The sequence below is a fragment of the Pseudopipra pipra genome, chromosome 5, assembly GCF_036250125.1.
Source record: "Pseudopipra pipra isolate bDixPip1 chromosome 5, bDixPip1.hap1, whole genome shotgun sequence".
NCBI classification, from domain to species: Eukaryota; Metazoa; Chordata; class Aves; order Passeriformes; family Pipridae; genus Pseudopipra; species Pseudopipra pipra.
In genome coordinates this window covers 17,979,181-17,991,496 of record NC_087553.1, presented here as the reverse complement: position 1 = coordinate 17,991,496, position 12,316 = coordinate 17,979,181, and the positions used below count along the sequence as shown (strand labels likewise).

The window sequence follows — 12,316 nt, the reverse complement described above, 5'->3', positions numbered from 1 at the left end:
AAAATGTGTGAAGAAATATTGAACTAAATGTTCTAGTTACACTGTTTGTGGCACAAATGATTTGAAGTGCCACATTAGAAGCTGGGACATCAATTTCCTGTACTGAGGTACATCAGTCAGATGAGTCCTGCTTCACTTTTTCTTAAAACAACACACCTGATTTGCATAGCCAGGTGCACTCTGTTCTTCTCAGACATGACTAACTGCAAAAGGTTTCCTTTGCTTGCAATACACTGTGAACTGAGAGTATCTTTTGCAACTGAAAGTAAACTACACTAAGGATTTTCTAAACAGAAGAAAAGCAGAAAATTCTAACAGTTTCCATCTGTATCCCAACAGTTTTCATCACGGAGCTTTTTTTTTTTTTTGTTACACAATTATCTTTGTTCCCTTTTTTGTTACACAATTATATTTGTTCCCTCATACACCTACGCTGCTGCTGAAGGCACTGGCTATGCCTCAGCTGCACCAGTGCCATATATCATATGTAAATGTCTACACAGCCACACTCTTAAAACTAACACTTCACCTTTCTATCAGCTCACATGCAAAACAGATTTTGTGCCTTAGTGTCCAGGCAGACTTCAAGACTATTCATCTGACAAACAAATAATTTCTAGAGAGCAGACTTAAGGGTAAAATACAAGCTGTGTATTTTAGCAAAATTAGAAAGTGGTTGTCGTGATCAACATTTTGAAAGGTTTTAACTGTCCTTACACTAATATCAACCACTATTATTAGTTACATTTCACCATTCAGAGATTTCAAAAACATGGAAAACGAGTTAAGTGTAGCTGTTTCTGAACACTCTAAAAGAATGCTCATATACTGGGCTCTTGAAATCCTAAGGTACTATTGGTATATCTGAACTCAGCTTAACTTAATAATTCAATTTTCTTCAATGCCAAAAATGTTACTTGGAATACAAATACTAAAAGCCTCTATCTTGCATAAAAATGTGTTTAACACACAGAATGGCTTGCAAGAGTGGTTACTGGCTACAGCTAGCAGCAAGAGCCTTGGGACTAATAACACAAAAAAAAAGCAGCGGTTTGGGGCAAAATGTTTATTCGAAAATGAAAAGGACAGGACTGTCAAGAGGCAGTTCTCCTTTTGGAGAATGGGTTATTTGTGTTCTTACAGCTCTCAACAGCAAAAATGAATCTATGAAAAAATGAAAAATGAATCCTTGAAGACTCTGATAGACCACTGAGGATTAGCTTAGAAACACAGCACTTGTGTGCACATGATAAACCTAATGCACTGATATTCAAAATGAACACATCGAATCTACTATTCTTGATCTAATTGTTATGAATACTTACATCAATATTGACTGGCTCAATTGTATTGATGTGGACATTGGGAGCTGAAGAGGATCGGTCGCGTTGCCCAAACTGATTCCGATGGTCTTCATCTGCTGGTCGGAGGGGCTGTGGGATTGGAATGGATTTTGAAGGAGAAGGACTAGGGAGAATTGGTGGTCTGAGAAACAAAGTCAAGGAAAAAGAGGATTTAGGTCTACAAATGGCTTCAAACACTGCATAGTGGGTGTGGTAAGTCCTTTTCAACTATAATAATACATACATAAAAAAACTGATCTAAAGGCCTGAATAAAAACATTTTATAATGAACGATCTCTACTCTCCTATGATCAATTGCAACAACTCTCTGCTGCATAAACTACCTCATTACATGGTTGTGAAGAGTTCTGAGTTAAAACAAAACAAAAAACTCTACCATGCCATACTAAACTAGTAACAATAAATCCTGATCTGAAAAATTCATGTAGCCCAACATGCACTGCAGATAGAAAGATACTCTGCAGTTTCCTCTGAGTCAATGCAATGCACTCTTTAAAATGGTAACCCATCAAGAACTAAAAATGCTTAACATCTCACATCAATTTTACAGTCAGAAAATGTCACAAAACAAATTGTATGGACAGGATTATTGATCAGCAAATATAGAGTGAAAATTACATATGGTCATTGAACCTAAAGGATTAATAATATTGCCAATTATTATTGAAACTAAAAATAACATGGCCAATGTTGATGTAATAAAAATCAACATATCACCTTTTAATCTCAATCTGTAAGTAATAACTTTGAATAGTGCAACATTTCAAATGTTATTTACAGTGCTACAGTTAGGCAATGCAATAGGTTTGACTTGAATGATAAGCATTCAGACTACACAGACAAGATTCTTGAAGAAATTTAAACACTGGCAGTCATAAATGTAGATTAAGTCTTCAATTTATTGTATAATGAATTGAATATCTAAAAGACAAAACACCTCTTGGTTTTTTGTTTGTAAAAAGGTAGAAAGTCACTTCTTTGGTTATCCGTTAATTTTGCTGAAGTACAACAAATTGGCAATTATCTCTTACTCTAGTCAAGGTCAGTCCCTGTTAAGTCTAATGATTCAATCTAATGGATATAAGGCAAAAGGTCAATGAAAACATTTGCCAGCTTTGTCAAAGAAAATTTTATGTTAAAGTATATATGGTATCTGACAACAAGGGTTTTAGGAGCGAGGGTTTTTCTTGCCAAGTTCTAAGAGAGGAGTGGAGTCCTCCACCCATTCAATGACTCGTGGATTAATTACTATGCCCACAAAGGCAATGCCCACAGGGAGAAGCTTCAGAAATAAAATGTAGAGCAGCATATAGCAGCAATAGGTCCTGGAGCCACCTCCTATAAGTAAACACTCCTTGGCCTCTCCAAAGGTATTTAGAGGCAACTAACATTTTCACCAGGATCTCTTGGCATTTTTTAAGAATCAGGTCTGCTTTAAACACTACTATCCTACCTTTCACTGAAGAGTTTATGTAGTTTGGCACTGGTCCCAGAACTCAGTGCTATCTGTATCCTAAGGACTTGTCATCTTTTCCTTCCTGGCCAACAATCTCACAAAATTGAGATTGGCAAAACAAAGCTCTTGTGAATTAATGCAAGCAACAGTCTAGTAAGCCTTGTAGTAAAATACATATGTTTGGGAAGGGTGGCAGGGAAGAAGAGGTAGGGGGTTTAGCCATGCTAATTTAAAAAAAAACAGTTACTTATTGTCGCATGACAGAATATAAATACTGGGAATGCACTTGGTTGACATTTTAAGGTACTCTATTTTCATGTTAAGGCAAACGTGTCAGATGTTGCACAAAAAAATACAAGAAGTGTAAAAAGTGTCTCAGCCAGGTCGGTACTGGCATTGTTTGGATAGCTAATTCCTGCTAAACTTCCTGAGAGTTCTCTGGTAATAAGGAAATTAAGGGAGATGTGTAAGAACATCCCTCAGATCACTGCAGTAGGAGTGAGCGTGAGACACTATCTGAGCTCTGCCACATGACGAGGACAGAAGCAACCAGATTTCTGTGATCATCAGTAAGATAACAGAGAGAAAACCAGATTGAAAAAGTATTGTTTCAATTACATCCTCCTTTGAGTCATAAATGGTCATCTGCTGCTTCTCTATTTCTGGGCACAGGTCACCACGTCCATCATGTTGCTAGCACAGATAGGATATTACCACCAGCTTCTGCCTCTGTGTGGCAAAAGCTGTATCTTGATCTGCATTGAGATCTTGATCCATCAAAGCACATCACCCCAAAGAATGCAGCAACCCTCTGAGCTACCAAAAGCCTGTTTGTACAGTATTCCTACATTTTAATTGCTCTAGAAGAGCAGAAGGGACACTGGAGCTACAAGGACAAGACATCATCATTTGGGAAAGGGTGACATTGTCTATTCCAGGCCAGTCCCAAAACTTGTTCTGTAGGCTACGAAAACACATTGGTCAAAAAAAATAAAATAAAATCAAGAGGACCAGAACAACTCCTACAAAGAACTGTTTACTGTGACATACACGTACAGCAGGCTGAGGCTTAAAGGAGCCTCAATCTGAATACCAGGATCTGAGTTTCTGTTGCTCCTGTGGACTCTGTGAGCTGTTTACAGCCACCCTGCTAAAGGAGACCTTCTACAAATAAGATCAATATTGGAGTGGTTATACTACCTCATCTTGACCACTTTCTCCCAGACTCTTAGACGTGGGCATTCCTTCAACAATGATTCTCAGCTTCTGAGACAACAGGGTGATAATTGCCAAATCTCAATTTAACGTTACAACCTTTCCTGACAATATGACCAAACTTTTACCTTGGACCATGTATCTGGGGTAAGTACATTGTTCCCTCCCTTTTTATCAAGACAGAGCAGAAAGAGGTTTTGTCAGGAGACAAGAATAACTGAATATAAGATGTAAAATTTTTATACCCTTTAGCAAGTACAGCAAACGTCAGTGTGTCCACAGATTTACTATTCCACAAAACTGGATCCACAGGAAAGAGTAAGGTACCTCAGAGAAGTGTCCACGCATGGTACGTTATATATGAACAAGCAATTTTATAAAATCATATACAGTACCTCCACCAGATTTAGAAATTGTAATGATATAAGTTAGTTCACTTTACAAATACAAAAGAAGATTTTTATACAGATTTTCTGCACTCTCCTTTAACTCATCAATGTGATGTTTCATAAATGTTTAAGAGCTGGTCTACTCAGGAAAGATTTTTCTTAAAATATGTTTGTTTGGGCTTCAAATTTTTTTCCCGTACTTTTATTTTGCTGCAGTTGGGCAAAGACTTAAACTGAAAATTCAGTCACCTAGCTCCAATTATGAGGTGTGTGTCAGTTCCTTTTTGAATGGACTGAGATTTTCCCTATTCCCCTTCTAGCCTGAACAAGTACATCTCAGTTCAGCCACAGGGCTCAGTGTTGTATGCACTGTTCACCTGTAGGTTGCACAGTCATACCTAGGCCAAATCTAAAATGTGTTTTAAGGCACTTTTTTTGATTAATTTTGCTTACACCAGAGTATGACTGGATTTGTTTTTTGTTACTGCTGTTTATGAAGAACACAGTGCACTTCCAATTTCAGGAAAGTTCTAAGGACTGCTAAAGATCTGTGATACAATGATATTTCAGCTAGTGATTTAATTATCATAGTACTCCACAGATATTGCCAAAAAACATATTTTTTTTTTTCCCAACTCTGCAGCCTGGAAATATTCAATAACCTCAAATGAAATGGTGATTTGGAGAAAAGGACAGCAGTATCCATTTGTAACTACAAGGTGAAGATCACTCTTGCAGCATCCTTTGAAGTCAGTCTAGAAGTAACATGAGACAGTTCTGTAACAGTCATTACCTCTTAAAAATCAGTGCAGTTTTCTATACCATGATAACTTGTTTTCATCCGTGTTGGCTTGCAGGTGAAAAAGAACTGCCAGGATTATCACAACGGTGTGCATTTATTTATACTGGCCCTTGGGCCCAGGTCAGAGCTGACAAGCCTAACATTTCCAAAAGCTTCATACACCAGGGGCTATCAAGAGAATCACACTGCTGTCATAAGTCCTCCAAACCAGGTTTCAGCTCACTAGCGTTTTTTTCTAATAAAGTTCTGGAGAGTAAGAGGTTTTCCCCTCCTGTTGTACAGGCTAGAAGCAATTTTTCTAAAGATTCTGGTACCAGACCTTTTCTGCTCTGCAAGAATGCGTATCAAGTTGTATTTTGTAGGAACTTTGGGAACATTTACATGGAAAGGCCTGGAAAAGATTCTACCAGCATTTTTAGGGGAAAATTTGTTTTATGAAATAAAACACAAAGCTTTTGCTTACTTAAACACCATGGGATCTAAATGCCATTGTAGTACTAAATACAATATTGTAAGACTGTGTCTTTGCTTCCTTGGCTTTTCAGAAGCTTTTCTAGACATTTAAATATCTTTGGCTGAGGCAGAATGATCAGTGAACATTTGGAAGACAGAAAGGAAAGCAGAGGTGTTTAATCACAGGCTGGAGCCTGCTCAAAGGCAGGGACTGGCAAGCTTCCAAGAACGGTGCACCAGACATTCCCTCTTTCTTCCTCCAACTTAGAAGATGAAGCATATTGGGAAATGTTGTTTTTCAAAGAGCCAAGATGTTGCCAACTTGCCTACCAGCAGTGTTCTGCCTGGAGCAATGCAGACGTTTTTGGCTTTTACCAAATGCAACCTGCCCCTGTGCTATTCCAAGTCTGACCACGTGCCCTCTTACACCCACTCCACAGGTTACTTACCCTGCCATAACACCTGCCTCATGTGTGTGCTGAGCTTTGTCCAACATCACAACATCTAAGAGAACAGATCAGAGTTGAAAAAGACAAGTTTGGAATATTCTGAATGGCTAATCTTTCCCTTATGCAGGTATTTGAGATGGAGGGAACTGGGTTCAAAGAAATTCTGTGCTTGTATTTTATGAGCAAAGATACAGAAGAAACTTTATGACAGTGCAATGAACAAAACAAATACAATGTATCATATACAGTTTGCTTACTTCAATTTTATTACAAATGGCTCTTATTAGGGAGACCTACACTTCTTGTATTTCTTTCCAGTTAAGTGCAGATTATAACTAAAATGGCTGCTTTAGCACAAGAGGAGAGTGCAAACGGAAAGAACTAAAATGGGACACAAGACCTAATGTGGAGGCTGGATACACAATGTTCAGAGATGTGCAAGTGGGACCATATGTGCTCCCTCATCTTTGGGTGGAACACCTGGAGGGACTGCCTAACGCTTTCAGTTGGAAGAATGAAAGGCTACAGGACTGGATTGCTTTAGGAGGTTACACATGACCAAAGTGAAACAGTTCTCCCGCATGTTTAGCAGCTTTTGCATCATGTCCAATGGTCTTTTCCTTTATGTCCCTTTCTCTTTCAAACTTTTCCATTTGATCCCTTGACAATGTCTCAGCATGTCACACACGCCTTTGCTCTCGAGCTTGTCTTGCAACACAAACTTCCTTTCTTTGGGCACTCTGCCTGCCGCTGGAATCCCTTCACAAGGCTAGAGATGAAGAAGGATGTTTGCCTTCTCTTTCCTCAGGTTTACCAAACGATTAGTAACATCCCTTCCTCTGTGGGCTGAGCCATGCAAGATGCTAGGAGAACAGAGAAATCAAAGGAACAATTATTAATCTAGTAAGTGTTATTAAAGTGCTAGTTCCTCATATTTTACATCCCATTGCCCAACTCTCAAATTTCAATCCCTTATTCTCCTCCCAGACAAGATAATCTCAAATGGCAGCCCTTTTTTTTGTTCCACTTGAGCTGTTGTCCCATATTGCAGCAATACCCTTTAACAAAACCACAGGTAAGCATATGTTTTTATGGAAAAGGCCAGCTTTTTAAATTCAGACAAATTAATCTTTCCACAATTATGTTCTTAAAAAGCAGAGAAGTATTACTAAAGAAAGGCAAAAAGATACCTGGAAAAAGGTATGGACACTGCCATATGCTCATATAATAACATCTGAGCTAGTTCTGGAAAGGAAATACTGCACACAAAGATGCTTGGAGAAAATCTCCTGACTACCATGCATATTACTTACAAACACCAGCTGATAATCATAAACCATTTTTAAAATGAACATAATTTTGCAGACATGATGTATGCTTTTTTTTGTCTTGTTTAACAATGAAGTGTATGGCAAAGCAAGAAAGCAAAAAGGAGGAAGCCAGACACCTTTTACAGCTTCTGCAATTACAAACATTTACAGATGCAACATTTGGGAAAAGCGCCTTAAAACCAATTGGCAAGTATATTTAAAAGTTAGCATTTTTATAGATGTCAAGTTAAAAACCTTAAGGCATTAACCAGCTTTGGTTTCAGCTTTTCCTTTCCATTTTCACTTCACAAAACTGAGACTGATTGAAGTCTTATCAATTAAGATAATCCATACTGTTGTATCTTCATAAACTGGTAAGAATGGACTCATGTGAGGCAAAGACAATTAAAAAGCAGAAAAATTTAGAGTATCAGGATTAGGGCTATATAGTGCCTTTGGCATCTGCTGCTTTTTCAAACAGTTGGTATGAACAAGTTTTTTCATGGATTAATAGTTCTAGCCTGGTTATAATTTCGGCTGTACCATGAGAAAGGCAGAGCCTGCTGCACTTAAGAGAACCATAACAGTCTTGTCCACAATCTGCTGTACCAACATCCACGGGATATAAAGGCAACATCTACTACCTGGAAGAAGCACTTTTGAATTTACTTGAATCTACACATACAGTATAGTACAAATAAGAAGATAATCTCTGTACTTACCAAATGAGGTTCCCTCTGCAGGACTATCAATCTATTTTCCTGGGAGGCACCATATTTGATCTTCCATAAAATAGTCTTGGCTGTCCAGAGAATTTATCTTCTAGTTAAGAGTCCGTAAGCGCCTGCGTAGCTTCCAGTTTGTTTCTGCTTTAGTCTGGGCACAATGGTCACTAATCCAGAGGAGCCTCTCTGCCAATTGCAGCCCAATTCCACGCAGCACACATATCCTGGGGATAGTTTTCTGAAGGCTTTTGTATTTGGTGTTCTTAATAAAGCTGCATCAGGTTTCTTGACTGTGACACACATCCCTGAGTTACTCTTCCCTGGAGATTTGTTCAACTACCTAGTGCTGGATGGTGTCATTCATCTCCTCACTACTGGGAACATCATCTAAATATGGTCACTTATCTCTTCAAGGAAAAAGGGTCCAGAATCTTTGTTGGAAATACAGGGGGGATGGTCAGTTTTAGAGGTCTAATTCTGCAAAACCTGGAGCTGCAGCAAACAGATGCTATTGGTACATCCCAACATGAACAGGAGGAAGACAGCTGGTCTGGAGGATACTAAAGCAATGTGTATGTGGAAAAGCTACTAAAGCAGTATTATGGACCTGGACTTGGCCCCTGTTCACACCAACCTTACAGTGGTGTGGTTTACTCTGAAACTGAGGTACGTCACTTCAAGGCAAATAAACTGTAGTTTGATAACCAATTAATTAATTAATCTTAAGTATAAAATCTTTCCAGTTTAGACCAGATCTAAGCCATCATGTAGAAGAAATCAGTTTAACAGGGAAGGCCTCAATTCTACAAACAGTTACATACATATTTAACTTTGGTTCATTACTAATTTATATAATTCCTGTGAATGAAAACATTCACTTCTTTTACGTTAAGCATAGGTGGATATATTTGTATGACAAGCCAGATTACAAAAATATAAGAGTTGCAAAGCAGTATTTTGAGTGTTTCTAAGCACAGTACTGAAATGTTATGTTATTAAACAGCAGGAATAAGGGTCATACCCAACAGAATCTGAGGGGGGCACTGAGGGGTACGATCCAGATGCTGGGGTGGTTTCTCCTAAGGAGGCCTCCTCCGGTGGTATGGGGTGATGTTCAAAGAACTTGGAGACAAACAGCAAACTGTGAGGCAAGAACAAAACAAAAACAACCTAACTTGTGCAAAACCCAGAAGCTTCACAATATAACACTCAAAGACTACAAGACACCCCCAAAAGCTCACTGATCAGAGTCTAAATTTTAAAATAAAGATTACATTTACACACTAAATCTGCAAGATTTGTTAAAAATATTATTTACTTTAGAGAGGATCAGAGGATCATGCCTTAAACATAACCTTTGTGGAAAGTAATTTTTTAATCTTTTAGTTGGATTGCAAACATCTGGTTCCTCAAGAATGCACAACCTATACCTATACTGAGTACATAAACTTATTTTAACATTTGCACTGATGTAATGCCAAAACCCAAACGTCAAATGGATACAACTACGTAATCCATAAACCCTGAGCACAAACTCTAGAGATGTCAATGTAAACAGTTACAAACATAAGATGAAACTAAATTAATTCTTGGGGGAAAACCCAGCATTTTAAACTATTCATTATATGAAAATCTATTTAGAAGACTTAATAGCCTCTTCTAAAACTGATGAAACAGAACACAGAGCCATTTTACACCAGATCCTTAACCTATATCAAAGACTTACACAAATAGATCAGTAACTCGATTCAAGAACACGACTGTTTAGGACATTTTCTTTTATGTTTCTTACCTAGGCATTTATCTTGCTAACAGATTAGTTTTCAATCTCTGTAAAACCAACTGCAATTTCACTATATTCAACTGGTTGAAGAGAATAAACACAGAGCTAAAAATTTAAACAGAAGCCCTAGCCATCACATAATAAAGAACCAGTTTTGATTAATAATAACAACTGTGAACAATGAGAAGTCTGCCTGATATAGTCAAGTGCTCAGCAACCCTACTCATGCTTCAAAGAAAGCATTTCATAGTCCAGCAAAGAAATATGAACTGGTTGTCTGAGCTAGCACAGAAAGAATATGAATTAAGCAATTTCACAAGAACAGTGGAACCCCTATATTTTTTTTTCAGGCACTTTCTCTGACTTCCTCAATTCCAGATTTAACGCAAGAAACCACTGACAGCTGTACACTTATTAGAAGGCTCAACTTGAAAACCAATTGTGATTACTTACTCAAGTTGGTCATAATTAACACACATCAGTGGCACTTCTGTACTACAGCGCTGGTGAAATTTGTAGCCACACGTCTGGCAGCGGAACCCCTGGAAAAGCAGCTTTCGACAAAAGTCGCAGAACGCTAACGTGAAGAATGTTTTTCGTACCTACGTTGTAAGACACAGTCACAATTACACAGAGTCCTTCTGCAAACCTGAGACAGGCTATCTGCTTTTGCCTCCCCCCTACAGTTTTATGTATCAGACAGATTTGCATAAAAGATTGTCTCTTTTTTGAAACAGTATTCATGCTTTAAAATTTTCTTTCGAGTGTTTGCTGGAATTAATGCTTCACTTCATTAGCGATGAGAAAGACAGCAGCAAATCTGAAGCAAAACGTCACTATTATCGTGCTAGGGACACACATTCAGAATTTAACTGGATACAACCTATAAAACCAAAAGCTGCTGAAATATTATCTTCTAATTTTTCCAGGGGCCAAATAACATTTCTATCCAACACTCACAGGACTGGAAATACACATATGGCTTATATATAAGGCTTCAATGTATGGTTACACATATAGTTGTAATTTTGATTACTGAAACTCAAACATTTAGAACCACAAAAGGGTGATCATGTATGATCCCCAAATTACAGGGGGGAGAAATGATTTAGTTAATTTTCTATTTTAGCAATACTTGGCATAAAAACACATTCTAGTTCTATTACTACCTGTAATGATCAAAATTTCAGAAGGATACTAAAAAAATGTTAAGCCTACTACATTTCATCTAACTAGCCATAGCCAAACTAGATCGAGTAAAATATTTTAAGCAGCTTGCAGATAAAATTTTGGTATTTTTTAAATTGAAAGAGAAGGTCTTTCTTCCCAATGTGACAAACATTATTTCCAGGATTTTGTATGTAGCTGGTACCATTTAGATGGATTTTGTTTAGCAGCTTCCATTTACTTGGTGCCTTATCAGGTCAAAACATATTTGTGCTCTAGCATCATTGATGATGTCAGCACTGCTCTGGGAATAGTTAGTTCATTAGTTAATTGCTGCTGCAGAGCCAGCAGGGAGGCCCAGAATACATTTTATAGATACAGCAATACTAAAATAGTAGATTGTTATTACAGCTCTGCAATGCAGTGCTGACTTAAATCCCCTACATTTATAGATTTTAGAGGGTGTATTCCATCCAAACCTTTAGAGTTTTAAGGGTGATCAAGTACTCTAACATCACTTACTTCAAATACAATTGTATCTAATTCACTTAAGCTACTGTGATTAAAAACCTTTTTTGCAACTCCCACCACATGCCACAGATAGAAAATATTCCAAGTTGCTGATCTGAATTTGAAAGTACCAAGTTAATGTAACCCTACTCAACATCTCACAAAAGGAACGTACGAAATTGTGTGTCGTGAGTGGCACGTTCTCCAAGACTTCCACATGCAGCTCCTCTCCCGTGAGCCAGGAAATGTCTGTGTCCCAGCCAATTGGCTTCTTCTCTCTAAAGTGCAAATAAGCCTCTCATTAGCTTCGGAGCACAAGCCCTTGCACGTCTCTTGCCGAAGTTGTGAGATCAGCTAAAATGTTGCACTGTGGGGGTTTGCTACTCAGGCTCCAAATGCCGGAAACTTTAAAGGCAAGACATGAAGCTCAGCACACAGCAAATAAAGCACAACCTCCCTGGACAAATTACAAGAAGGAAATGCACTTTTTTCCAGTCAGCTTCAGTAGCAGCCAATTCCTTGGCTCCAAGGTGACGGATGCCTTTCTGATCAAATAAAGTGTTTGTGAAAGTACCTGTTGAGTAAGAGTTCCACAGAGATGGCTGGTTGTGTGCAGTAAAATAATCTACAAACTTTAGGGTTGAAAACTCTTTTTTTTTTCCCCCAAGGGAATTCTTGTTTTTAGTTAAGAAT

The 12,316-nt window shown here is 38.0% G+C and overlaps 1 protein-coding gene across 2 annotated transcripts in view; it reads right to left on the bottom strand.

Annotated features, from left to right (window-relative positions):
* The window catches only part of BRAF (B-Raf proto-oncogene, serine/threonine kinase), an 83,785-nt gene that overhangs the window by 30,431 nt on the left and 41,038 nt on the right, over positions 1 to 12,316 (bottom strand). For both annotated transcript variants that reach the window (XM_064654723.1, XM_064654721.1), the window contains exons 5-8: positions 11,799 to 11,901; positions 10,400 to 10,548; positions 9,185 to 9,304; positions 1,326 to 1,485 (exon numbers count right to left, since the gene is read on the bottom strand). In XM_064654723.1, the coding sequence (XP_064510793.1) occupies positions 1,326 to 1,485; positions 9,185 to 9,304; positions 10,400 to 10,548; positions 11,799 to 11,901 (532 nt within the window). The remainder of the gene's footprint in view (positions 1 to 1,325; positions 1,486 to 9,184; positions 9,305 to 10,399; positions 10,549 to 11,798; positions 11,902 to 12,316) is intronic.